Source organism: Sphaeramia orbicularis, chromosome 24 (genome assembly GCF_902148855.1).
Source record: "Sphaeramia orbicularis chromosome 24, fSphaOr1.1, whole genome shotgun sequence".
Taxonomy (NCBI): Eukaryota; Metazoa; Chordata; class Actinopteri; order Kurtiformes; family Apogonidae; genus Sphaeramia; species Sphaeramia orbicularis.
Window position 1 is genome coordinate 10,834,117 of NC_043979.1, and position 27,382 is coordinate 10,861,498.

The following is a 27,382-nucleotide window of genomic DNA, read 5'->3' on the forward strand; positions in this document are numbered from 1 at the left end:
TTAGACACTGGCTTTACAAGCATGTTAAGACAGGTCAGTTTCCCCAGGTTATGTAATTTAATTTGATGATAATGAGGGGAGTTGCAGTTATGTGAGATCAGGCTTGTATGTGTGTTTTGGATGTCATATAAATATTGTTTTACTTGGACGGAGATAACTTTTCTTCATCTTGACTCCTCTTTGACAAATCTTGCCTAATTCGTCTCTTCTTTGACTCTCTTCTCCCTCAACGTTCTTTCAGGGACATCAAGCCCGACAACATCTTACTGGATATGAACGGCCACATCCGCCTGGCTGACTTCGGCTCCTGCCTCAAACTCATGGAGGACGGGACGGTAAGCTTTTACCACACTGCTGCTGCCGATGCCTCCTCCGGTCCAAAGCAAACATACCAGAGCTGCATTGACCTCCTTGTCAACCCCCAGGGGTCTCTCAGGAGGAGTTTGTGGTTCAGCTGCTTGGCTGAGGCTGCAGTTTATGATTCAGACAATTCTCTTAGCAACCAAAAAAAAAAAAAAAAAAAACCTCAGGTGTTATATAAAGGAAAAATTTCAGCAAAGGATCAAAGAGTTCCCCCTAGGTTTGGTTCTTCAGTGTTAAAGGTAAAACATGTAAGGTTTTTGCATTAACATGTCCAAAACAGCTAGGCCTATGTTTATATTTTGCTGATGTGTGTAACGTTTCCAACCATGTTCAAATTCAGAGAAATACGTGATTCTGTTCAATGTAGCAGGCTGTTTCATTTCATATCTTCTTTATATGTGAACACTGGACAAAATATCAGGTTTTAATATTAATGTCAAATGGATTCAGGTTCAGTGTAATTATACACCATCAAATGTGACGAGAATAAAACGTGCATCATGTATGCCTGTTCTGTACAGATTATTAATGTCTGGAGTCATTTCAGTTTTTCCTTAATGCTTGGGGTGGAAAATGGCAACTCCCATGATCCCACACTACCTCAAAACAACATCAAACAATGTCTTTCATCATTGTTTGCTCCATGCTTGCAGACACACATTATTATTTGCTAGATATTTTTGCATCCCAAGTGAGAACCCTTTTTTGGGCAGTATTTCAAGACATTTTTTAAAATTCTCATTGTTGTCATTTTGGTGTTTTTATTTGCAAATTAAAAATGCAAATAAAGCACCTTGAATGAAACACACATATTGAATTATTTAAGTTTCTCTTTGTTTATACAACTTTAGAAATTAACAGAGCATCATCATGTGACGATGTGAGATCTATTTTCCTTCTGCCAATGGAACAGTAATTTATACATATCTGACATGAGGGGATTTAAATAAAAATATTCAGGACTAAATATGCATGCTCAAATTTTGCCTTTTGAGACTGAAAGAAAGCTTCAATTTGAATATAATAGAGCTGACATCTAGAACAATAAATAGAAACCAGCGTAGACGAGGGAATTTGTGTAGTGGGGGTCTGAAAGTTCAATATGTTCTTTGTTTGGTTGTTTGCTCTCAGTGGAGTGGTAGTATCCATCTTCCACATTTCCAAGATTCAGCCTGTTACTAATCATCATGAGTCCTCACATTAGCATGCAGTCTGCAGTCCACTGTGACTGAGATTTTGGGATTGATCATACACTATTGTTTGCCCCCCCTCACTAGGTCCAGTCCTCTGTGGCGGTGGGAACTCCAGACTACATCTCCCCAGAAATCCTCCAGGCTATGGAGGACGGGAAGGGCAAGTACGGGCCTGAGTGCGACTGGTGGTCTCTGGGTGTCTGCATGTATGAAATGCTGTACGGCGAGACTCCTTTCTATGCAGAGTCCCTGGTGGAAACCTACGGAAAGATCATGAATCATAAGGTGAGGTCACAGAGTTTGAGGCTGCTTGAAAAAAAAAGTGTGCTTTCACAATGCCTTTAAGTCTGTTTGAATCTAAGTCTAGTTCACTCTCCCCCCTTGGTGTGGTCTCTATGGTCAAGTTTGGATACAGTAATTGCGCTTGGGTGCAACTCAGAACAACCACATTGAGACCATGTACAAGAGGTAGTTCCAAATGAACTCTTGAGGGGTTTGTGTGAGGTGGGAACATGATCCAACCTCCATCTGACCCATTTACCAGGTCAACTCCACAAGCTGTAGCTACACAGCTCATGTGGTCCAATGTACTTTTTATAGTGGGATGAGCATACAAACAGCTACAGTAATAGTCAACCGGAAGAATTTTTGTCTCCCAGAAAATAAATGGAACCAAAAGTAAATTTATAAACTTGTCAACTTATTTGGCCAAGTGTAAACAATCTCTTTGTGCGAAAAGGCTTCATAATATCATGGTCAAGATTGTGTTTCATCTTTAAACACATGCATACTCCTTACAGGAGCGATTCCAGTTCCCACAGCAGATAACAGACGTGTCAGAGGAGGCAAAGGACCTGATCCGTCGACTCATTTGCAGTCGGGAGCACCGACTGGGCCAGAACGGCATCGAGGACTTCAAACAGCACCCGTTCTTTACTGGTACTGGCTCAATTTAACTACTAGGGTTTCTACCAGTGCTTTCAAATTCTTTTTATTGAAATGCCTAACCAGTAACAGCGCTTGATTTTAAACTTGTTTTGGGAAAGATCTGTATTGATCACACTGTACAACAAAAGCACATGGAATGATAACCATAATACAAATTTTGCAGTTGGATCAGAATGCACTGGAGCTTAAATGGTAACTTGTAGCTGTACTGACTTAAAATCAGGTTCTAATATGGGTTCAAATGAAGTGAGATTTAGTTCATGAGTGGCACTTTTAGTGCTCAGGTAAAACTTGCTGCACATTGTGTAGGAAAAAGCTCAAATTAATTATTTTTGGTATAAAAACGGAGGAGTATGGCAAGTATGAAAAACAGAAAGCCATTCCATTACTCACATGCATGCAGTTCTCTGGAGTTCCGTTCAAGTGAATGTAAGTGAAACATTGACTTGTGTAATCCTGGGACTCTAATTTTCCTTCATTTCTTCCTTTTCTGCCAGTAAGAGCATAAAATAGGTCATAAATTTTACTTGTTGAAACCTGCAGAAGCTCTGAACTACAAATTTGTCTGCTTACATCACATTACATTAACACTCCCATCCCAAGTAAACTAATGGATCATGGATTATGCTTTTTCCCCCATCTTGCAATCTCTAATGTGCTCAGGCATTGATTGGGACAACATTCGTACATGTGAGGCCCCATATATCCCAGAGGTCAGCAGTCCTACAGATACCTCCAACTTTGATGTGGACGACGACTGCCTGAAAAATTCGGTATTTACATTGAGACACATATAATTTTTCACATTGCTTGTTCATGTTTTTAACGACGTCTAGTGATATGAAAAAAGTGTTGGACTTTTACTCTTTTTTTTTTTTTTTTTTTTTCAGGAGACCATGCCCCCTCCATCTCACACTGCCTTTTCTGGCCACCACCTGCCCTTTGTGGGTTTCACCTACACCAGTAAATGGTAAGGAAACAAATATATGATTGCAGTCTGTTTTTAATATCACTGTTGGAAAGTCTAGCTGAACACTCATCAGAATGATGCAAAGTGGACAGAAGAAAGGAAGAGGGTGTGAGTTGTTGTGACTTTTAAAGAGTGACATGGACAAACAGAGAAATGTGACACTTTGATAATCAATTGTGATTAGACATTTTAATTAGATGGATTTCCCAGGCAGCTCTCTTCCCACATAACATTCTTATCACTTACAAAGAAGGGTAGGAGTATTGCATTAGCTTCCCTCCCTAATAAGGTGATGTTCATGGCTTGCTGTAGATCTTCACACTGAAGTGCTGCCCGTGAGAAAGAAACAAACCCACCAGTTAGTTTCTTATCTCTTCACAGCCCAGTGATAATGACCCTTTCCATTCTTTCCTTCTTTCCACTTTTGCCCCCACTGTCTTTCTCTTTCTTCCTCTTTCTGTCTATCTTAAACTCCCAAATTTCTTCCATGACTCAACATGCCTCCATCTCCCAACCCATCTGTATCTCTGTCATCCACCCCTCTTTCTGTTTTTTCTGTTATTTCACTCTGTTTTGATTGTCCTTGACCATTTTCCTGATGAATTATGTTTACTTTCACCTTTATACGTGTCTTTATCCTCACTTGCTGCTCCTGTTCTCGTGCCTCCTTCACTTTTTTCTCTTCACTACATTGTATTGTCTATTCTCTCTTTCATGTATTTTCCCACCATTTCTCCTGCAGTATCCTGTCAGACCGAGGATGCCTGCGGAAGTTGTCGGTGGAGCCAGATAAGGCAGGACAGGACGAAGTAGACTTAGACGTCCAGCGTGGCCTGGAGGACAGTCTGGCCACTGAGGCCTACGAGCGGAGGATTCGCCGCCTAGAGCAGGAAAAACTTGAGCTGAGCCGCAAATTGCAAGGTGAGACTGAAGAAGGACAAGCCATTGTATTGTTTATACAATCAGAGTGATAGTTTGGTAGGATATACATTAGAGTATTAATAGGAGATTAGTGTAGAGTATGGACACCAAAACATCTAAGTAGTAGAAAATCCTTAACTGCCCAAGAAGCGGAGTACTTTGAATTGTACTGTAGATGTGAGTCATAGTTGAAGTTAATAGAACTCTGTGTGGGTGGGTCTGCACACATATGAGATATGCAATATGACCACAATGTCATATCCTGATATAGTCATTTCATATCCATGTAACATTACACCCATTTATTTGACAACCATTTATCAGTACTTTGTTGATACTCCAATTGATAAATGACAGCTTTCTCTGGTCTGTTATGTCCATGTAACAGACCATTGTTCTGGGCCAAGTTCTGATCATAAACTGTGTAGATTGTTTTTCACATCAATAAAATAATGTTAATTTGTTTTTTTGTTTGTTTTTTTTTAATCTTTTTCTTTTTGAAGTAACCATATAGTAGCAGTACAATGTACAACACGATCATGTTGTTTTGCAATAACGGCTGATTCACTCCACAATATCCCTTATAAGGCACATTTTGGAAAAAATCTGCAAATAAATTGCTTATGCTTATGGAGTCTTCATACATATTTTCTTCCTTGAAGAATTCAAAAAGTCATCCAAATGATAAAAATGTTGCCCTAAAGATTGTGCAGCACAACAAACATACATACTATTGTCATATTATACTATGAGCATAATATGAACTGATAAACATGTAACTGTCATTACACAATATACTATATCGTCACATTACACTGTTCTGCAAACAGACACAATGGTCATTCACCAGCTTAAATTACCTGCATGAATTTTACACTTATTTGTGCATGCATGTATGACACTTTATTTAAATTTCTGTTATCTTCCTAGTACTAACACTAACTAGTGCCTGTTATTCGTCCGGCAATAGAGTCAACACAGACGGTTCAGGCGCTGCAGCACCCATCAGGTGAAGGTCCCCTCAATGTTAACAAGGAGGTGGAGATCAGGAGTCTGAAGAGCGAGATTGACATCCTGAAGAAGCAGATCGCTGGTCAGAAATGTTTTATATTTAGCATAGACATATTTATATCACCAACTTTTCCCTTTTTAAAATTTTTTAATCTATTTTGTTAATTTTAGCAATTCATTAGCTTATCAGTCAGAATTAGGACATTTATCTCATTGTTGAAAACCAAGTTGCTCACATGTTTCAAAAGCAGCTTCATAAAAACCTTTCATTTCTATCATTTTTTGTGTGAATATTAGACTCAGGTCAGCTGGAAAAGCAGTTGGAAGATGTGACGTTGGCCCGCAGGGACCTGGAGGACTCCTCCAAACACATTAAAACTCTTGAGAAACAGATGAGGGGCATCACACAGGAAAGAGATGACATGCATAAGGTATAGCTCTTTTTGTGTTGACATTCATAAATAGCTCTGATGTTAATGTCTCAATAAGTCACATTAACTACTGTTAGTACTCTTTGATGCACCTGTATACATCCCAGTGTCTGTCTATGCTGATACACTTTCCCTTGTTTCCAGGACCTACTGGAGGCCAGCGAGAAGCTCAAGTCTCAGTCAAAAGATCTGAAAGAAGCCCACAGCCAGAGAAAACTGGCCATGCAGGAGTTTTCAGAACTCAATGAGAGACTCACAGACCTCAGGTAGAACCACTTCCTGTCCTTAAGTCTTAAAAACATGAGACCTCAGTACTCACCTGTACTCATATTCACCACTGTGATTACATTTGATATCCAGGTCAGCAAAGCAGCGTCTGGCTCGCCAGTTACGTGACAAGGAAGAGGAGATGGAGAGCCAGAATCAGAAGGTTGAGGCTCTCCGCCTTGAGGTGCGAAAGGCTGAGAGGGCCAGGAAGGAGGTAGAGTAGACTCCCCGTGGTTGCTAGCATGCCCTGTTCTTTCAACATTCACTGGTGATGTACAATTACAACTCCTTCTACTGTGTAGTCTGTGTCCTATCTAGAAATCTATAAGTAGTTAGGTAGTAAATTAGAAATAATATGTGAAGTGTTTTGTTTTTGTGGGTTGTGTGTCATGTGCAAAAAAATTAAACCACGAACTCTGTATCTGTACCACACATTCATATACTCCTCAGATGTAATTTAACTGAATGCTCAGCCTTGTTTTGAAAACATTCCCAAAGGTTTGTTTTATTCTTTTATTTGTTCCTAGTGTGTTGACATGAGTGCAAGAGATGAAAACTGATGTATGTTTGTATCAACTTACTGTCCATTATCAGATGGAGGCACAGGCAGAGGAGCAGGCGGCCGAAGCCCAGAAGGAGCGGAAGCTCAGAGAACGAAATGAGCAATACAGCCGACAACTAGAGGAGGAGCTGGAAGGGCTTAAAGTAAGTCAACAAACATTAACCTGTTTACATACATCCTTAAACGTTCAGTGACTTCCTTCTAATACTGACAATAAGTTATTAAGAAGGTTATTTATTTATTTATTTTTTTGATCTGTAGTCCAAAGTTATTGAAGTAAAACTGATGAACTCATGAAATGGAAATCATTGCTGCATTTAACCCATAAAGACCCATAATGTGTAAGGGAAGAAAATGCTTGCACCCAATCTTTCCTAATATCAGATTTAGTTGTAAATATTTTGTATCCATGCTAAGGATGTAAACAATTAATCGACTATCGATTAATTGTCGATAAGAATTTGCTCGATTAAATTATTAATTGTCGGTTAATTGCCCTTATCCACCCGTCTACACCTGACCGAAAGCTGCCAGTTTGTCCGCACTGCAATGCTGCGGCTGGGATATCCGGTCCTTGAACTGGATCATGGCGTTGATGAGTTAGAATGGCTTTAGGGACATGATGGAGCGAAATACAGACCAGCTGTCTGTTTGTGGGAGTGGTGCACCACCCCATAAATACACACACAAATGCAGGGTCGGTATCGAATCGGAGCGTTTTCTCTGGAGGTTGGTCTAGTCCACGGTCAGTGAGACAGAAGATGAAAACATCCTCCAGGCTCCCGATCCGGGCCACAGGTATGTCGAGCATTTGTGAAGCTTCAGGAGATGGGGAAAAGATAAATGAGCGAAAAGTTTCACTTTCACTTCTGCAGGGGCACGGACTGTACTGCCCCATACCTCCATAGTATTAGAAGTACGACAGAAAGTGACGTACGCACATGCGCAGCCACCAGCCAACATGCACACATCCCCTGGTGGAACTGCGTGCTGGTGGCTGAGTAACACCCCCCTACCACCACCACATACCGACGAAATACACGCATGTGCCCCCCCCCCCCCCGATGAAACACATGCGCGTGCACCCCCCACCCACCGACGAAACTCAAGCGTGTGCATCCCCCCCATTGCACACCGCCACATCAACAGATGAATTCCACAGGGAACACTGACTGTATCCAATGGTTCAATAAATCAATCATTAAGGAATATGACATGCTTTTTTTATGAAGTATATAAATAATATTTAGCTTTTATCCTTATAGACCGTATTGAAAGAGAAATTCAGGTTCTCAGGAAAATCGCTGCTTATCAATTAATTGTTAATCAATCGATAAGACTTCCAACTAATGATTGATGGATTAATCGATAATTAGCATCCCTAATCCATGTTTAGACAACCATATTTCCTCACGCAGTGGCTAAGACCTTTGTTTACCTCATAAACAGAAGCTTCTCGAGAGTACAGTACTGTATAAGAAAGTACAATTGTTCTTATTTTTACACAAACATTTATTTTGCTCCATTCCTGAGCTTTTACTTTGAACCCAACACTTTCTGCAAATGTAAATAACCTGAACAACCATGTACAACCTGAAATGTCATAAGAAAATTACATGCAACTGGAATAATATTCTGTTACTAAATGTTTTGTGTATTTGTAGAGCCACTGTGATCTGTAAGTTGTAATGCACATTTGTAAATAATAAACTGAGGCATAATATTGTTAAAATTGACCTATTTTTCTTAAGAAATTTCAGGTTGTTGATGTTCAGATTTTTTTAAAGGATAGTTTGTAAATTTAAACATTTTCATTTTGTCATTTTACTTGTTTCCACTCTAAAGCATAGAGAAAACTTTGGACTTGAAATCATTTATGGGTTATTATATAAAATGAATGAATGTAAACATGGACATGTTCATACTATAATTTTACTTTTTTTGGACTTGAAGAAAAAGAGTTGACATTATATGCTCTTATGCTGTTATTTTAGTGGTCCGGCCCACTTGAGATCAAATTGGGCTGAATGTGACCCCTAAATTAAAATGAGTTGCACTCCCTTGGTTTTGATATTGAGCGTGGCCTGTTCAACTTTAGTCTCCATCTTCATCTCTACATGACAACCCTACTGATCCCACCTTTTTTTTACTCTGATTTCTCTGTTGTCCAGTTGAAGCAGGTCGGCCCCTCCGCTGCTGTGTCTTCCGCAGATCAGTCCCAAGAGGTGGGCCGCCTGCGGGGGGACCTGGAGAAGAAGACGCTTCTGTACGAGGAAGAGCTGGCACGCAGGGAAGGGCAGCACGGCACCGAGGTCAAGGCCCTGCGCAAGGAACTGAGGGACGCCGAGAGCCAGCAACTGGCCCTGCAGAAAGAGATCCTCATGCTCAAAGACAAGCTGGAGAAGACACGTCGTGAGAGGTAGTGTGTCGTAGAGAATCGACCCAAGTTAAGCAACACTAGTCTAAGCTAAATGTTTTCTTACATTGTTTCAACAGTGCAGTTCGTGATCTGACTGATAATGATCATGATATTAATTTTGTTCCCATTATTGTCTTTTTCAGTGATGATTGCATGAGGTAATGAATGTAAATCCCCTGTCTGTTACTAATGTGTAGTAACTGTGAAGTGTTGTTTCCAGTCACTTTAACCCATAAAGACCCAAATATCCACCTGTGACCAAAACCATCTACTGATCTAAAATGTTTAATAACTTTATAATAATTCACGTAAAATGCAGTTTGTCATCTTTTTGTGGTCATCAGATATGACCCATTTGGACATTCAGAGGCTCCATAGTAAATGTGGAAACACCATCATTTTCTGCAACATTGATTCACCAGTAAAACCCATGGAGTTTGATGACTGGTTGGAGACACTTGCTTTTACGTTCAGTTAATGATGTATTTTACTCAAAAAGTCACTTTTTCTTTTCTGTTTTTGATGTAATAACCTGTAAATGTAACCTCACTATGATGATTAAAGTACATGATCCGTAAATTAAATACAGGAAAATACCTGATTTTCACTGAAAAAATTCAAAATACTGAGGATAATATTATGATTAATGGTGATAAATCACTTAAGAAAGGTTAAATAGAGAAAAAAAATTACTTGGTAATTGCCACAAAAATAGCACTGGGTCTTTATGGGTTAAGTATCTTCCCTAAATGTAATAGTTAAATTATCCCCAACCCAGATAGAAGAGACTATTCTGTGCCCTTTTCCAAGTTTTAAAAACCAACAGAGATTTAATACCAAAAAATGAAACATTACTTATTTTTCTGCCCCAGACCCCCTGGTAGGTACTTAGGGGTACCTGATCCCACTTTTTTGAACCGCCAGTCTAATCAAATTTTAATAGAATCTTTTTTTGGAGGGGAAAGCCTTAGAGCTTTGTTTTCATACCCGCTAGCCTAACCTTCCTGCCTGGTGTTTCTGACATATTATTCTCACTACTTTCTAATTCATTTTCAAACACGCTGCTGTATCAGATTCTAACTGCATTAATGTGTTTGGGCTGAATAATGTGTACCTGGTCTTAGTACCAAGCCTTTGATTTTTGGCTGTGGAGGAATGTGTGCTGGCCCACACATGAGGAAAGGTCGGAGGATACAGAGGCTTTGTTGGGACAATTGAATGTGATGAGTTTGCACCTAAATAAAATGGCAGTGGTGGAAAGTGTCTAAGCACATACTTGGATACAAATTTGAGGTACTTGTACTGAACTAGAATTTTCTGCAGCTTTATACTTCTTCTACACTGTATTTCAGAGGCAAATGTTGTAGTTTTTACTCCACTACATTAGTCTGAGAGCTTAAGTGACTTTTCAAAACCAGTTTTTATCTCCTTCCTGTTCTGTGTGAGGAGGAAATAAACTCCTTAAAGTGTTTTGGATTTTCTGGAAAACGCATTGTCACAAAGTTGAAAACAGCTTGTACTGTGCTCAGAAAAAGTTAACTTTTTAGTGATATGTCATTCTCACAAGATGCTACAAACTTCCATTGCATAATTACAGCAGTGATGAACATGTTTCAGCTACAATAAGTCTTTTAACTGATGCAGTGAGTTGCTTGTCATTTCTTAACCAACGTCAAATAACATTAGTTTGATTAGAGCATAAAGACTGGTCTGTGTTTCAGTGGAAAAAAAAGTCATGCGGTCTGATGAGTCCAGATTGACCCTGTTACGGAGTGATGGGCACATCAGTGTGAAAAGAGAGGTGGATGAAGTGTTTACCCATCATGCCTCGTGCCTCAATACAAGCCAGTGGGGGCAGTGTTGTGATCTGGGGTTACCTCAGATGGTCAGGTCTAGGTTTAACAATGTTATGTGTCCCATATAGCAGAAATAAATGTTGAAACACTGTAGAAGTTTATTGAAATGATGCTACAGCGAATGCAACCTTAATCAAACCAAAGAAAGAGAGCATTATCAAAACCACTTAATTTGTAATATACTTTACAACAATAAAATGCAACAAGCCCATGAATGTAGTAATTAAATGTAAAATACAGGGACTGTTTTACTACACTTTTCATACTTTAAGTACATTTTGCCAATAATACCTACATACTGTTACTAATGTCTTTATGCAGATTTTTACTTGTAGTAGAGTATTTCCATAGTGTGTATTGATACTTACACATGAATAAACAATGTGAATCTTCCACCACTGCTTGGGTTGTTTACAAAAACTGGAAACCAGGTCTAGTTTTGGACTAGCACTGAAGAAATGACAGTTATTTAAGAATGCGGACCGGACATGCACTTATAAATTATGAAGCAGATTTTATACACCATCATGATTTAATGTGTGTATTTGCTGTTTCCTTTTAGCCAAAGCGAGCGGGAAGAGTTTGAGACTGAGTACAAGCAGAAGTATGAGAGAGAGAGAATCCTCCTCACAGAAGAGAATAAGAAGTTGTCTAGTGAATTGGATAAGGTAAGAGATCTGTTTTATTAAGGGTTATCTTAATATTACTGGACTAATAAATATGTATCACACAAAATGTGAATGTAAAACATATACTTTTCATGTTTTTCTGTTTAGCTCTTTAAGGTTTCTAGTCATTTTTCCCTCCTTGGTTAAAACACACTCACTTACACTCACCAAACCACAATCCCCCTAACCCCAGGTAACCCCTCTCAGTCGGGCCTGGCCCCAGCGCTTTCATTGCATTCCTCTCCTCCACCCCCTCTCTCCCTGCAATGCCAAAGAAATCACTGTTCAATATCCTTCATAAAAACACCCTGTAACCTCCTACGCAGTCAGATGGAATGACTCTCTGGATTACGCGCTGTTGATTTTGGAAACGGCTCTTGGAAGTTCAAAAAGGCCCCCAATTTAAACAATGTCTTAGAAGTGGGAGGCATTTTGACATATGGAATAAAATGTCGGGATGTTGTTTTTAAAGTCTGCAACCGATTTTAAAAAAGAAATAGTCTTGATGAAATATAGAGGATATGGACGTGGGTGCCACTGGAATGATAGCACGTATCACTGTAGTTGTTTAATTAATTTTCCTGTTATTGCATGTACTGAAAGATTATATTTTTAAAAGCTTAAACTTGCAGGACAGATTAGATCTTTCCCCATTAAAAAAAAAAAAAAAAAATTCAATGCTTTCAAAGTGTCTGAAAATATTATTGTTTTCCCTAGCTTATCTTTGAAGTGAGGCACTTAAAACCACTGTTTGCTTGGTAGTGTAACGAAGCTGCTCCACTTTGAGTCATGATGCCATTTATGTTTGTTGGATTATGACACTGAGTGTGCACAACTGTCAAGTTAAACCACAGTTTATGACCAAAATACTGTAAAGAAATCCTTCAGAAATCAGTCACCCTATCATCATACAGCCGTAGAGCAGAAAGGTAACATGAAATAAGTGTGGCATCTGAGAAAATGTTTTAAAGGTAATCATGAGTCAGATACTGGTTGGTTACTGGATTCTAATGTTCTTTTGCATGGCCCATTTGTAGATGTGCATAAACAGACACTTTCATACGGTTTCAGATGCAAGTGTTTTAACTGCTGAGTCTCATTTTGAAATATGATCCACTGACAAACCCATCTTGCATTTCCCTGTAACTGATAGTCTATAGAAGTAACAGCCAGTGCTCAATGATTTCACTGTTACATGTCAGCAGAAACGAGACGACATGAATCACACCTACCGTACTTTACATATTCCAAAACATTTTATTTGTTTATTCATTCATAACCTCATTCAAGCCATGAAGATCATTGAGGTTTCCATTTGCTATGTCGTCGAGATGAGATACAAAGTAGTACACACCGCGTTGTAGATTATTCTGTGTTTAATTTGCATCAAGTAAAGGTAGATTTTTTGAGTTAAAGTTAAAACCCATGAGATTGTTGAGAAGTATAAGATGGGTAATAGAGCGAGTTCGGTAATGTTTGTTATGTAGAGTATTGAACAGTTTTGTTTGTTTTTTTGTATTTTGTGCTTAGCGAACACCAAATGACTTTTGAACCAATAGGTGCACTTCCATAAATGCATATTTTGAAATTTTGCATTGGAAAATATTTATGGAGAGAGCAAAATTTAGCACAAAAAAGAAAAAAAGTTTTTTTTTTTGCTTGTGTACATAATGTAAATAATAAATGTACACAACAGAGAATGGAAATAAGTTGTCCAAATAACTTTTGACACACTGAACATTTAACTCACGATTGATCAGCAGACCGCTCAGCTATTAGCCTCATCTTCCCACATATTCCAAAGCTTCTAAACATGCCTGGTCTACAATATGTATACGTGGACGCTGAAGTATTCTACTGTCTCAACGACAAAAGATATCACAGTCATTTTAGATGGAAAACAGCTTCACATGACACTTTTATTCAGTTTATTAAAACCATGTGACACAAAACCTACAGCACCACCTACCGGCATCTGAACACAGGCTAGAATATTCACTCCAAACCTGGTTATGGAAACACATATTTTGCATTTCCATATTTGCAACTTTTCCAAACCTCACTTTGAATTTGCCTGACATTTTCTGGAAACATAGCTAATGTCATAGACAAACTTCCAATGTTTGAGTAATATTGTGAGAGTTTGATGGAGTCCAGGCATGTCTATGTCATCTGGATTAATTCACAAATTTAGGCTAACTTGTCATAAATCCATCTTTTTTGTTTGATTATTTCGATTTAAAAAAAAAAAGACCACAATCCCTTCAGTATTTAAATTTTAGTCTTTGAAGTCAGAAAGTTTAACTCTTACTGCGCCCCCTACAGGCAGGACTATTTGCTCATTGTCATGTCTCTGGTATCTTTCACTTTTCAGGAAACTTTAAATAAACTCTCAAAAAATCTCTGCATTTTCCCCAAAATCCAATGATCTCACTTGACTCCTAGTTTTTGATTGAGAACGCATACTTAAGTCTTCCAGCGTCTGGTTGTTATTAGTTGCCCATTCAAGTACCAACAGCTCCTGCAAACCTCAATGTCGTCATATATGTCGGCTTGACTCTTTTCAGAAAACACAATGCAGACTAAAGCATACCATGTATCAACAGTTATATTACATTCCAAATATTTACCAAATGCCAAACAACATTTACTTCACGCCACATGTGTTTATGTCAAAAGGTTTGATCTTCGCAGCAGCAGTGACATTTAAAGACCATCGCTATCCTCAGACAGTCCAAAGATTTTTTTGGCGACTGGAAAGTAATTGCAAAACAATATTAAAGCATTATTGTCTTGGCTTGCATGTTACATCATAGCCTTGACAGCTGAGAGACACCAAAAATGTGCCCACAAAATGAAGTATTTAAACAAACAATAGAGCAGATTGAAACTTGTAATGATGTCACCATAGTTGCATCTCTATACACCTCACGCAGCAAGATTAAACAAGTCAGACTGTTTTCTTAATATGAGAGTTGTGTTGAGAGATTGTCATAAAATTTATGTTAACAATGCATTGTTAAAGTTTATATGTACAACATGTTCTATTGTGACTTGGTGGCATTGGAAATAGACTAGTTAGAGAAGTGTTGATGCAGTTACTAATCATACCTTCCAATGACAGCTTTATGACTGTGCGTTGATGTTTTTCTGTGTGTGTGTGCTTTATTCTCCCTCAGCTCACAAGCATGTTTGAGAAAATGAGCAGCTCCAACCGGCAGCTGGAGGAAGAGATGAGGGAGCTTGCTGACAAAAAGGAGAGCGTAGCACACTGGGAGGCGCAGATCACAGAAATCATTCAGTGGTGAGACACAAATACACACCAAAATAATAACAACACACACAGATAGACAAATACTCACTGAGGCTCATTCTTTTTTGTTGATGCTTCATTGCAAAACTGAAAACAGCTACACACAAAGCGTTCACTCACACACACAAATACAAACACACACACACACACACACACACACACACACACCCCTTCTCTCCTCTGCTGTCTAGCAGTGTATTGGGTTCCACCATAAAGTATAGTTGGGGCATTTTGCACATGCCTTTAAAGATCTTAGAGCTACTTGACCCTCCCTTCCGCTCAGATCACTTCCCATGGCAGCTGACACCTCGCCAGCTGCTCAGCTTCCCTCTGTTGGATGAACCCACAGTCTTCACATAGCACACATACCACACACACACACACACACACACACACACACACACACACACACACACACACACAAAAGCTCACAAGATCCATCCATCCACACACTTGCACCAATGTGTACACACACATTCCAAACATGCACATACAAATGAGTGTGGAATGCACAGATAGAAGTTTTCAGTGACTGACACTGCCCCCTGGTGGCAAAGTTGTGCTACTCTGTGAAAGTGACACACAATTTGTCAAAACTCTGTTTCTTCAACGTGTTTTGCTTATCTTAAAGTTTGAAAATGCAAACTTTGCCGTGCAGATTGTCTGACAGTCTTACGTTATCATCAAAGTGGGAGTTCAAGCTGAAACAAAAAAGCCTAGATCGACGTGCGGACTGAACGTGTCTGTTTGCCTTTGTGCTGCTAATGGTGTGAAAGTGTTAATAGTCCAAACCTCTTGTAGTGTGAATGTTTATATGATCTACATTATTGTCCATGTATAACACAAATATGGTATTTTTGTGTATTTGCTGTAGGGTGAGCGATGAGAAGGATGCTCGAGGCTACCTACAGGCTCTTGCCACTAAGATGACAGAGGAGCTGGAAGGACTGAGGAACTCCAGCCTGGGAGCGAGAGCGACGGTGAAACAAACACACATGAACACACTGTTTTCACTGACAGTGGGCTGGCATTACTGTCAAGTAATCTGAAGATAGCTCATTGGAATTCAAGCTAGATGAAGTCTTGTTTGGCACCTTTACACTTTTCAGATTTATATTAGAACAATGAATAAGGAATGGGTTAGGAATACAACTAAACAAACACAGAAGGTTTTAAGGTTTTGGATTTTGTGTAACTATAAATAAATGGGATTAGTAATCCTGTTACATGAGCATCACTGGTGTCTCATGTTCACTGACTTATTAACCATAACCTTATTTCATGTCATCTCATAGGACATGCCATGGAAGATGCGTCGGTTTGCGAAGCTGGACATGTCAGCCCGTTTGGAGCTGCAGTCGGCCCTGGATGCAGAGATCAGGGCCAAACAAGGCATCCAGGATGAACTGAACAAGGTTAAGGCCAACAACATCTCCACAGAATGGTACGGATACCGACATTGCACGGATGTTTTGCTAGAAATAAGATCTGCTGGCAGTGATTAATGACATGTTCACTTTCTGATCCACCAGTAAACTGCAGGAAGTGGAGGCAAAAAATCAGGAACTCCTGGCTGAAATCGACAGGCTGAAGAAGGAGACGGAGGAGCTACGGCTACGCAGAGGTACAACTGAAGATTCATACGGCCTTTGTGTTTTCCACTTCATTATCAAATGCACAAAAAAGGATGAATGAATCTATCCTTTCATAAGCTTAACCCATAAAGACCCAGTGCTACTTATCTGGTGCTTCCCAAATATTTTTTTACTCTATATTTAACTTTTCTTAACTGATTGATTGCCATTTATTATGATATTATTCTCTGTATTTTGCTATTTTTCAGTGTAAATCATATGTTTTCCTACATTTAACTTACTGATCATGTAGATGTTCTTAACAGCTCAGATTAAAGATGAGGGTTAGGAAATAGAGGAAACTCAAGAATAAGTTACTTTTTCAGCAAATATTTCAATAACTGAACATAAAAACCAGTGTCTCTATCCTCTGTCATTTATCAAACTCCATGGGTTTTACTGTTGAATCAGTGTTGTAGAAGATGACGGTGTTTCCACATTCACTGTCTGACTGGGTCATATCTGATGACTGTGAAAGGATGACAAACTGCATTTTACACCAATTATTTAGATGGATTGGCAGGATTATTGGATCAGAATTTATTAAACATTTTAGATCAGTCGATGGTTTTGGTTGCAGGTAGAGGTTTGGGTCTTTATAGGTTAAACATATTGAATTTCTCTTATGTCAGGGGCAATTTTCGAAGACGAAAAAGATCACTGTTACTTTCCACTGAATACTGAAAGTTCATAAATAATCTGCACTGTAAAGCCTTGATGACAGATTAATTTTACAGAGAGGGTTACTTTGCAGCTGGGATCACATTAGCAGGTCCTGCCTCAGTGCTCATATTTGAGAAATAAAGCTTTGTGGTTTGTACATGGAAACGTATTGTTCCTGGGGTCATATGACACAGTCCCGTGACTTATTTTGTTTAAAGCAGCCTTTGATGTTCTAATATTACCCTCTTAACTGTGCTTGTGTTATTTTGTTCTGTGTCTGTAGGTGTCAAGCACCAGGATTCCCAGAATTCCTTCTTGGCTTTCCTCAACGCCCCCACCTCAGCACTTGATCAGTTCGATGTAAGTATTCTTCAGCTGAACAGGGATGTTGTAAATAAACTTTATTGGGACTGTTTTACATACAGTAGGTGAGAAGAACTGTTGCATTGAATTGATTTAATCCTGCACTTCTACTCTGACTGGTGTCAGTTTGTGTTTTCTTCATGGCACTTTTTATTTACACATGACGTTTCAGATCTTTATTTTTTGTTTTATCTTTTTGGTTGTTTCCTTGCTTCATTCTCTGGTACATCAGGACTCTTATTCTTCATCCTCATCCTCTTTAATTGAGTTTTGGGAAGACGTAAGTTTCCTCTAAATCAGCCAGAGGTCCATGTGTATGTAACAGTAGTTATGCATATATACACTAGTGAAGAAAGACAGCGTAGATGTGTGAGTACATGTGTCTGTGAGTTTGTGCCTGTGCATCAGTGTAACTGAAAACTGTAAAATATGTCAATGCTGTTGATTTTTAAGGTCTTCATCCTCAATCAATCAATCAATAAAATTTTATTTATATAGTGTCACATCATAAAAGTTATCTCATGACACTTTACAATTAAAGCTGGTCTAAAGTAGACTCTTATCTTTCTTAAAACAAAACAAATCCCTAAATACATAATGAAGGACTTTCATATATTTTTACTCAATTTAATTTCAGTTGTTTTTCTTCAACAAAAATAAAATGCTTATAAAACAGGGTCATTTCATACTGATTAACCCAGTGCTCCCAGTACAGGAGATGGCTTTTCTTGGAAAAAAAAAATCTTGGTTAAAACCAGGATCTAATTTCATCATTAGTATATGTGCTTTTAAGAGCTTATTTTGCACTGAATTACTTTAATATTTATACTGAACACCCAAGACAACCTGAGGATAATTTGCAATATATTATAATGCATGTATCAGTGTATGTTTCCTTTTTATATGAATTATATTAATACTACACCAAATCAAAATTTTAAAGTAAAAATTAGTGAAGATTATTATTTTTGAATTTGGGATTCTTTGTTCCAGTAAAAAAAAAAAAAAATATCCGTACCATCTCTTTATAGTTGTAGCCAAAAGCTTTGGGAATAATGCCAGTTATGTTTTGTTGTTTTACAAATTTTGCTGCCCATGTTTGTTTGTTTTTTACAATGAAATTGAATGACAAATCCCAGTAACGCAAAGAATCCATTTATATCATTGCAAGAAATTTTGGCCCTGACTGAAAATGAACTGGTTCAGTATGAATTTCAGCCAAGTCTGTTGAAATATAAGCAATTGGCAATGCTCACAATACACATAGTAACGTAAGCTCAAAGTTAAAAAATACAGTTGTAAAAGTTCTTGATGTTGTTTTCAAGAAAATCCATGACATAAACCCAGAAGGCCTGCTTGACTGGAACTCTTTCGAACACTGAAAACACATATTGACATGTTTTGCGGTGTGTGTCCTTTATGAGCAGGTAGTTGCTAGTCTTCATAGATCTGTGAGCTGCGCGAATGGCTCTGGCTTTTTAGTGCTAGGACTTGGTTCGACAAGTGCCAAATACTTTTTTAAAATCTTTCCTGCAACCCTTTAATGTTCATTTTTTCTGACGAAGACCCTCCACAGTCTTCATGTTCATACTGACTTTCCCAGCTGCTCCCTCTCTCTTACTTTGTGTATTTATTTTATAAATGTATATCTATCTCTCTGCAGTCTGCACTCATCAGCTCAACCCTGGTGGTCACCCAGTAGTTTTCAGTATTTGATTTTTCCTCCCTCAGTCTGTTTTAATATGTGTTTTGAGCTCCCGATAGACAGGCTTTTCTGACATTTTACTCATCTCTGTGTCTCTGCCACTCTCCGCCTCTCCTCACGCCACTGAAGCGCTCGCCATCCGTTGGCCCAGCTAGCAAAGGCAGACGTGTAAGCACCAACACTGCGCTCTGTGATCGCTGTCATTGAGCCTTTTCTGAATGTGCTGTTTTGTCTTTGTCACGCTGTTCTTTGTATATGTGTCTGTTTGCTGTGGCTGTCTGCATGGCGGGGGGTTGAAACACATCTCCTTGCTTTGAAGGATGTGGCGTTAATGTTCTGGACCTGTGTGTTGACAGTAATGACAGTGGGTTCTACTTCCTGTGCTTCCCAGTATGCATTGACGCCTGTGTGGGTTTCCTTTTTATTCCTCGGTGTACGTAGCATTGTGAATGGCCGTGCATGGTGTTTGGTGAACGCTTGCGGTGTCTGAATTAGCATGGTCACTGGGCTGGGATGTTTCCGTGTTGTATCACATGGTGTACAGTAAAGTTGTGGTCGATTTCTTCTGTAACTTTTAACGTCCAATGGATGTGACCACATATATTGACCACAATATATTTTTATTCTTTTCATTTATATAGTTTGGCACCTGCATTTAAGCATGGGTTATACATATTGGGTTTTTTTTGTTTTTGTTCCACTAACACTTTCTTCTTCTCTACCCCTCCCTCTTTCTCTTTTCTTGCTCTTTCTCTTTTCCCCTTTTTGTCCTCTTTTGACTTCTGTTTCCTTGGTTTTTCTTCTCGACCCTTCCTCTCTCTCTCTCTCCTCAGGTGGACTCTATGGATAACTTCACCCCCTCCAACACTCCATCTAGGGAAGATGACCCTAAGTCCCACCTCAAGCAGCGTTCACGTTCCCCCTCCATGGCTAGTGATATGGAGCCCATAGAGGTCAGATACAGTCAGGGAGTCTGTTTGGTACAAGCCAGACTGAATCTCATATATATATATATATATATATATATATATATTTATATAATTAATCAGAATCTCTGGATAATGGTCAGAAAGCCTAATAATTCCCTTCCAGACAGTCATATTTGAAAAAGTAGTACTTCACAGGTGGGAAAAAGTGTCCAGTCTGAGCTCTGGTGTCATGAGTCAAGTCCTAAGTCAAACTGGAAGTCCTAAACAAGTCACTGTGCACTCTTAACCCCCCCCCCCCCCTCCTTTGCAGGTAGTCTTTCACTTATTTTATCCCTTTATCTTTTCTTTCTTTAAAAAAAAAAAAAAACAAAGCATGAAGTACTTGATACATTAAAGCATCGGTAGGCTTTTTTAAAAATATTATATAATATAATATAGAAATATATATACATAATATAGAAAACCTGACTTTGTCCAAAGTTTCTAGCATTCTGGAAAAGAAAGAAGATGTCAAAACTGCAGTTAGATACATCAATACAGCATCTCTAATTATGATATATTGGCTTCACTTTTTTCCATATTGATCACTTGCTTAAGATGCAGATGAGAGACCTGCAGAAGGAAGCTGTCATCTTCTTTTCCTATATTTATGTAGGCTTTAGTGTTAGCACTTAGCTTAAGCCAGGGGTGGCTAACCCTGGTCCTGGAGAGCCACTATTCTGCATGTTTTAGATGGTGTCCCCTCTTCCAGCACACCTGACGGTTGTTATCAGACTTCTGCAGAGCTTGATGATAGGCTTATCATTTGAATCAGGTGTGTTGCAAGAGGAATACATCTAAAACATGCAGGATAGTGGCTCTCCAGGACCAGGGTTAGCCACCCCTGGCTTAAGCTAAGTGCTAACATTAAAGCCTACATAAATATAGGAAAAGAAGATGACAGCTTCCTTCTGCAGGTCTCTCATCTGCATCTTAAGCAAGTGATCAATATGGAAAAAAGTGAAGCCAGTATATCATAATTAGAGATGCTGTATTGATGTATCTAACTGCAGTTTTGACATCTTCTTTCTTTTCCAGGGCTGGCCACTCCTGGCTTAAGCCCATCCTCACTAAATAACATGGTTAGCATGAATTTTAACCATTACTCATGCAGCCTAAAATATAAAATGCAGTTGGAAATTGTCGTTTTAACTGATCAAAGGTGATTTTTTTTAGGTGATTTTTAACTGGTCAAAGCTGATTGGCTGCTGATTAATTTGCCAACCATCTGTGCTCAGGAAAAGAGTTGTTTCGCTTTACATTTCACAATCATTTTTATTTTTTTGTCTTTTGGAAATGCAGCAGAATTGCAAGTCACCTTTGAAGTTGTCAAAGTCATGTGTCTCAAGTCCCCATGTCGGGGATTCACAAGTGAAACACTGGCTGCTCTTCCCCAAACATGACGTCTGTCTGTCTAGCATGTTAAGGAACTAGACAAGATGAGTCCCACATGTTTCAGATACCACTTCAGCTGACTGTTTTCCGTTTCAGATTAGACTCAAACTCTTTCTCAGAACAACTGACAATGCTTAGACTGTCCAACAGGTCAGCCCTTGTGAATGGTGAATACCTTCATTAAGGAGAAATGCATGAACACGAGCACAATGGAAACTTGATTAACACTGAGAGCCTCAGGAAACTGCAGTCAAAACTGAGCCTGGCGTCTTCTCTCAGGCTTTGACGGCGTCTGTGGTGTGTTTCATTATCGATGTTTACAATGGAAAAGCACATGCAACTTAAACAGAAATATGTGTGGGAAATGAACAGAAAACCTGGACACTGCACTGGAGCTTCAGAGTATATTAGTCATATCTTGTCAGTCTCTGCATTACCTCAGGACTTCTTACATAGAATAACTGCCAGCTCAAACCACTTCCACCTCAGTTCTGACCTCTCTACCTCTTGTTTGTTTGGGATACTTTGGCCTGGGTGGCTGTTCATTTGTCACTAACAAACACAGACAGTATAGAACAGCATATGTGATGACTTCATGCTGTCGTATGTTCTATTTTGCAGTTGATAGATCATCCTCCCCGTACAGTCCAGACACCCACTATGCGATCAGGAGGATACGGCAGCATCGGGCGCTCTTCACCTAAGGTTAGATGCATTTTCACTTGACTGGACGTTGCACTGTAAAGCTCAGATGGTTTGAGTTTCACCACTGATTCATTCTTATGTCTTTCACAGCCAAAAGCACATCAGTTTGTGGTGAAAACATTCAACACACCCACTAAGTGTAACCAGTGCACGTCACTCATGGTCGGGCTCATACGTCAAGGGTGTACCTGTGAAGGTGAGGAGAATTTGAACATCTCACAGGGTTCCCGCGGGGTCTTAAGAAGTCTTAATAGTCTTGAATTTAGAAGTCTGCATTTAATACCTAAAAAAAAGTCTTAAAAAGATATTAAATTTAATATGGTAGGTGTTAAGTTGTTGTGTTTAAATGTGTCTGGGAAGTGTCTAAGCTGCAAAGATAGTAACGTTATTCTACTCAGTTCCACCCATTCCAATGCCACAATTTATTTTGAAATTAGGAACCAATTATTGCTACCTTTGCAGCCCTTGGTGAGAAATGACTCTCGGTGTTGGGGTAAATAAATACATTTTCCTAAATTCTATGAGTATATATAGATATAGACTGTGAAATGGGCAATAAATTCTGTTTGAAGTAGTCTTAAAAGTCTTAAATTTACTTGTAGAAACCTGAGACAGAACACTTATAACACACATAGTATTACTATAAATCAAGGGTATCAAACTTAATTTTGTCTAGGGGCCCAATATGATGTGAAGTGGGCCAGACTGGTAAAATAATAACAGTAAAAAAGGTTAATTACATTATGAAAGTGTTTACATCTACAAAGTTTCCCTAAAAATGGGAATAACATGAACAACCTGAAATGTCTTAACAAAAATAGGTGCAATTATAACAATATTATGCCTCAGTTTATCATTTATACATGTGCATTATGGTACAATGTACAGATCACAGTGGATCTACAAATACACAGAACATTTAGTAACAGGAAGAATATTGTTAAAATTACCTTTATTTCTCTTAAGACATTTCACGTTCATATCTGTTCAGGTTATTTACATTTTGTGTGAAAGAATAGTTTATAAATGTCAACATTTTCATAGAATTGTACTTTTTACACTAAAACAAAGACAAACATTTATAGTTGTCATTATGTATAGGTTATTAAAATAGTATTTTACTGGTCTGATCCACTTTAGATTATATTGGTCTGTATGTGGAACCTGAACTAAAAATATTTAAACTCCACTGATCATTAATATCTTCAGTGTAATTTTTTCTTTCCAAAAATTCATCCCTCGTGCTAGATTGGACCCTTTTGTCTGGTCAGTTTTGACCCTCTGGCCATATGTTTGACACCTGTGCTGTAAATAAATGACTTGACATGACAGTCTTCTCTGTTTCCATTTAAAGTTTGCAACTTTTCCTGCCACGTGACATGTGCGGACAAGGCTCCGGCTGTGTGTCCCGTACCCCAGGACCAGACCAAGGGCCCACTGGGTATCGACCCACAGAGGGGTATCGGTACTGCATATGAAGGGCACGTCAGGGTGAGTGGGACTGACCAGGGCTGTGGTTGTGTCTAGCCTCAGAAAAGGACTCGTTTATCCTCGTCAGCACAAGTGGGTTTAAAAGAATGCACATGTTTGTAAGCCCTGGGACAAGATGTGATTTGCAAGTTGTTTACTTCATGTGAAACCAAATAAACCTTGGAGTGCACCCTCTCCTCTTTAGTCCATACATCCACACCAGAGTAAACAACATTGCTTACATTCCGAGAATATATTGTAATGTTGTGACAGGTTTTTTGTTGTTGTTGCTCCAAATGACTACATTCATGATGAATTAATCCTTAGGTCTTTGGGCATTTTTGTACATTTTTCTCTCTCTTTTTTTTCCATTTGGTGATTATTTTGGCTGTGCTGCAGCTTTCTCTATGAAATTTGGCACAAACTTTTCTTTTTAGGTATATTTTTGAAATCCAGTGTCTTCTACCCTTACATGTGTTTTGTACTCCTGTGATGCATTTTGCATCCTCTGGTTATCTTTGTGGCAAAAATGTAAATGCACACAAAAACTGCTGTAAAATCATCATACAGCAATATAATTTTTTTTTGCTTTTTTTTTTCCCCCCAGAAATCTTTTAAACAACTTCTTCCCTACTCAAAACTACCAAACATTCAACAATTTTTAGGATTTTAACCCTTTAAATTCCAGTTTAATTGAATTCTGAGTGATTTATGACCAAATAAAAAAGAAACACAAAAAATTTTATAATTTCCATATGAAATGGCAGATGGAACACTGGTGGTGATTAGAGCCTTGGATATTTCAAAGATTTGCATTGCATTAGTATTTTTTCTGTAGCGTCAAATACTACCTCCCTTATGAAAAAATAAGAAACAAAATATTTGTAGGTTGATATAATTTCATACATCAGCCTGCAATGACAGAGTGGTTGAAACTGGTGGAATACAGTAAAAATGTCAAATATTACTAGTTTTCTTCTAAATAAAATTATCAGAGAAAGTACAGTTACAAAGTCTAATGGCAGTGAGATTTAAAAAAAAAAAAAAAAAGATTTTTTTTTTTTTTTTTTTTGTAATAAATCTCTTAGAATTCCAATAATTAAACTGGAATTTAAAGGGTTAAAATCTTGAAAATTGTTGAATGTTTGGTCATTTTGAGCTGGGCGGAGGTTGTTTAAGAGATTTTTTTTTTTTTTTTTTTTTTAAAGGAAGAAAAAATATTGACGTATGATGTTTTTTTTAGCAGTTTTCACATGTGTACATTTTTGTCACAAAGGTAACCAGAGGGTAGTAAATTTGAGGAGGGCAAAAGGGTTAAACTGTCACATAACCATCTGTCTATATCTGTCCTAGGTTCCCAAACCAACAGGGGTGAAGAAGGGCTGGCAGAGGGCAATGGCAGTGGTGTGTGACTTTAAGCTGTTCTTGTATGAACTGGGAGAAGGAAAAGCTACACAGCCAAGTGTCATAGTCAGCCAAGTCATAGATATGAGGTGAGACAGATACTGCAGTTACTATGGAATATGTTCTTTGAGTTTATGTGATTGAACATCATTTGTTAACAGGCATGTGATCTATACTTAAAGACCTTTGATTTTGCCATAATCCACATCTGTCTCAGCTAATTTGTTCTTGTCTAACGGCGTTGTTATAACAGAAGTCTGAGGCACAATGTTTTTGATGATGTACCTGTACAGTCAGGGTATTATCAACAGTATCATGGCTCCTCCAGTTTGGAAAAGCTGAACTACATGCACTCAAGCAAAACACTGTACTGCTGTGGATGGAGCAAAAGCAACATGTACTTTACAGACCTTAAAAAGGCATATAACAACAACAAAAAAAAGATAATGGCAGTTTAAGCAACAGATCATGGCAGTGGTAGGTCAGCAATTCCTGTGTTCCGTGAGGTAAAGTTACTGTTTGTGTATCAACAGTTTGTTTCATGTCAGAAAAAGCTGTCTAAATATATTCCATCTATATTCTAAATATAGTGTACTCTCATGTATTTATGCTCTCTTCAAATTCTCATTCTCAGTAGCTACTGTTTACTTAATCATGATGATGCACAGTTTGTCCAGTTCACTCTCACCATCATCCATTCCTCATCCCCAACTGAAACTTAAAACTGGACTCCTCTAAGCCACAACTCTGCCTTACATGTCATAAACTACATTTCCTTTGTGGTTGATGTAGTTCTCTGTAACAGCTGCTTATGGGCCCAGATCAACGCCTTTCATTGTTGTTGTTCCACCTCAGTGCAGCCCACATCCTGAATCAGTTGATTTAAGGTCCTTCATTGGCCACAAGCACAAACGCGTCAAGTTTTGTTGTGCTAGAATGTTGTGTGTTATAATGAAAATAAAACAGTGATTCTCAACTGGTGGGTCATGATCCAAAAGTAGGTCACAAACTTGTTCTCAGTGGGTTGCAGGCCTTTGGGCAAAGAAATTATGTTAAGAAACCAATCCTGGGCTTTATTTTGAATGGAGCTGAGCACTGCCCATTCACACTCCCCAACAGTAGGTGGCGGTAATGCGCTGTAATGCTAATTAATACTAGACATTTCACAGCATAAAAGAAGACTCAAAAGTTTCCATTCATATCAAGGAGAAACACGGGTATGACAAATAACTACATAAGATATGGTTTTACCTGCATTGAGGATAAAAACCTCAGTGTGTGTAATTCTTGAATAAGTGACTGAATGCACTTTTAATTTTTAACTGAGTGCACATTTTTGGTTTTGGTTTAAATTTACCGAATTTAGTGTTAAAGGGGATATTTCCATATGTAGGATCACCACCTGCTGGTCAATTTAGTTTTGTTATTAAACTTGTCTTCTGTGTTGGCATACTGTGATATTCTATGTCATCTCGGTTCAAAACACACAATCTTTTTATTAAATAAATTTGAGAAGTTTAAATTTTATTATTAGTTTGGGTCGCGACTTGTCATTGAGGAGTGAAAGTGGGTCCTGAAGCAGACCAGTCAAGAACCACTGATGTAAAAGATGTCACGTTAATATGCATTTTATTGTTGTCAGTGGTTAAACCTCTAAGAATGTATGTATGTGCAAATGCCATTCAGTCAGTTTAAGTGAAGAGCTAAACAATGTGTGCCTTATCTCATGACAGGGATGAAGAATTTTCAGTCAGTTCTGTCTTGGCCTCCGACGTCATCCACGCCAGTCGCAAAGACATCCCCTGTATATTCAGAGTAAGATCTTACACCTCCTGATCCTTTCAAAGTTCTACTGAATGTTGAATTGCTGTCCAACTATAATGAGCCTTTTTCTTTCCTCCCATCAGGTGACTGCATCCCAGCTCTCTCCCTCTAGCAGCCACAAGCCTTCCATCTTGATCTTGGCTGACAGCGACCAGGAGAGGAACAAGTGGGTGGGCCTCCTCAATGAACTCCACCGTATCCTCAAGAAGAACAAGCTCAAGGAGCGCTTTGTCTATGTCCCCAAGGAGGCGTACGACAGTACCCTGCCGCTCATCAAGACGACACAGTCCGCTGCTATCATAGGTGTGAATCATACAGAAAATGCAAAC

General features: G+C 38.6%; 1 protein-coding gene across 11 annotated transcripts in view; it reads left to right on the forward strand.

Annotated features, from left to right (window-relative positions):
- The window catches only part of cdc42bpab (CDC42 binding protein kinase alpha (DMPK-like) b), a 100,119-nt gene that overhangs the window by 60,448 nt on the left and 12,289 nt on the right, over positions 1-27,382 (forward strand). For 3 of the 11 annotated variants that reach the window (XM_030129018.1, XM_030129025.1, XM_030129021.1), the window contains exons 6-33: positions 242-335; positions 1,641-1,841; positions 2,357-2,495; positions 3,168-3,277; positions 3,395-3,474; positions 4,217-4,395; positions 5,366-5,488; positions 5,704-5,837; positions 5,982-6,103; positions 6,198-6,318; positions 6,699-6,809; positions 8,838-9,085; positions 9,229-9,243; positions 11,504-11,609; positions 14,789-14,913; positions 15,797-15,902; positions 16,218-16,366; positions 16,455-16,546; positions 17,503-17,579; positions 17,815-17,862; positions 19,417-19,455; positions 20,121-20,240; positions 22,272-22,355; positions 22,446-22,551; positions 23,710-23,846; positions 25,179-25,318; positions 26,963-27,044; positions 27,137-27,356. In XM_030129018.1, the coding sequence (XP_029984878.1) occupies positions 242-335; positions 1,641-1,841; positions 2,357-2,495; positions 3,168-3,277; positions 3,395-3,474; positions 4,217-4,395; positions 5,366-5,488; positions 5,704-5,837; positions 5,982-6,103; positions 6,198-6,318; positions 6,699-6,809; positions 8,838-9,085; positions 9,229-9,243; positions 11,504-11,609; positions 14,789-14,913; positions 15,797-15,902; positions 16,218-16,366; positions 16,455-16,546; positions 17,503-17,579; positions 17,815-17,862; positions 19,417-19,455; positions 20,121-20,240; positions 22,272-22,355; positions 22,446-22,551; positions 23,710-23,846; positions 25,179-25,318; positions 26,963-27,044; positions 27,137-27,356 (3,308 nt within the window). The remainder of the gene's footprint in view (positions 1-241; positions 336-1,640; positions 1,842-2,356; positions 2,496-3,167; positions 3,278-3,394; positions 3,475-4,216; positions 4,396-5,365; positions 5,489-5,703; positions 5,838-5,981; positions 6,104-6,197; positions 6,319-6,698; positions 6,810-8,837; positions 9,086-9,228; positions 9,244-11,503; positions 11,610-14,788; positions 14,914-15,796; positions 15,903-16,217; positions 16,367-16,454; positions 16,547-17,502; positions 17,580-17,814; positions 17,863-19,416; positions 19,456-20,120; positions 20,241-22,271; positions 22,356-22,445; positions 22,552-23,709; positions 23,847-25,178; positions 25,319-26,962; positions 27,045-27,136; positions 27,357-27,382) is intronic. The other 8 variants (XM_030129024.1, XM_030129029.1, XM_030129022.1 and 5 more) reach the window with 7 other exon arrangements.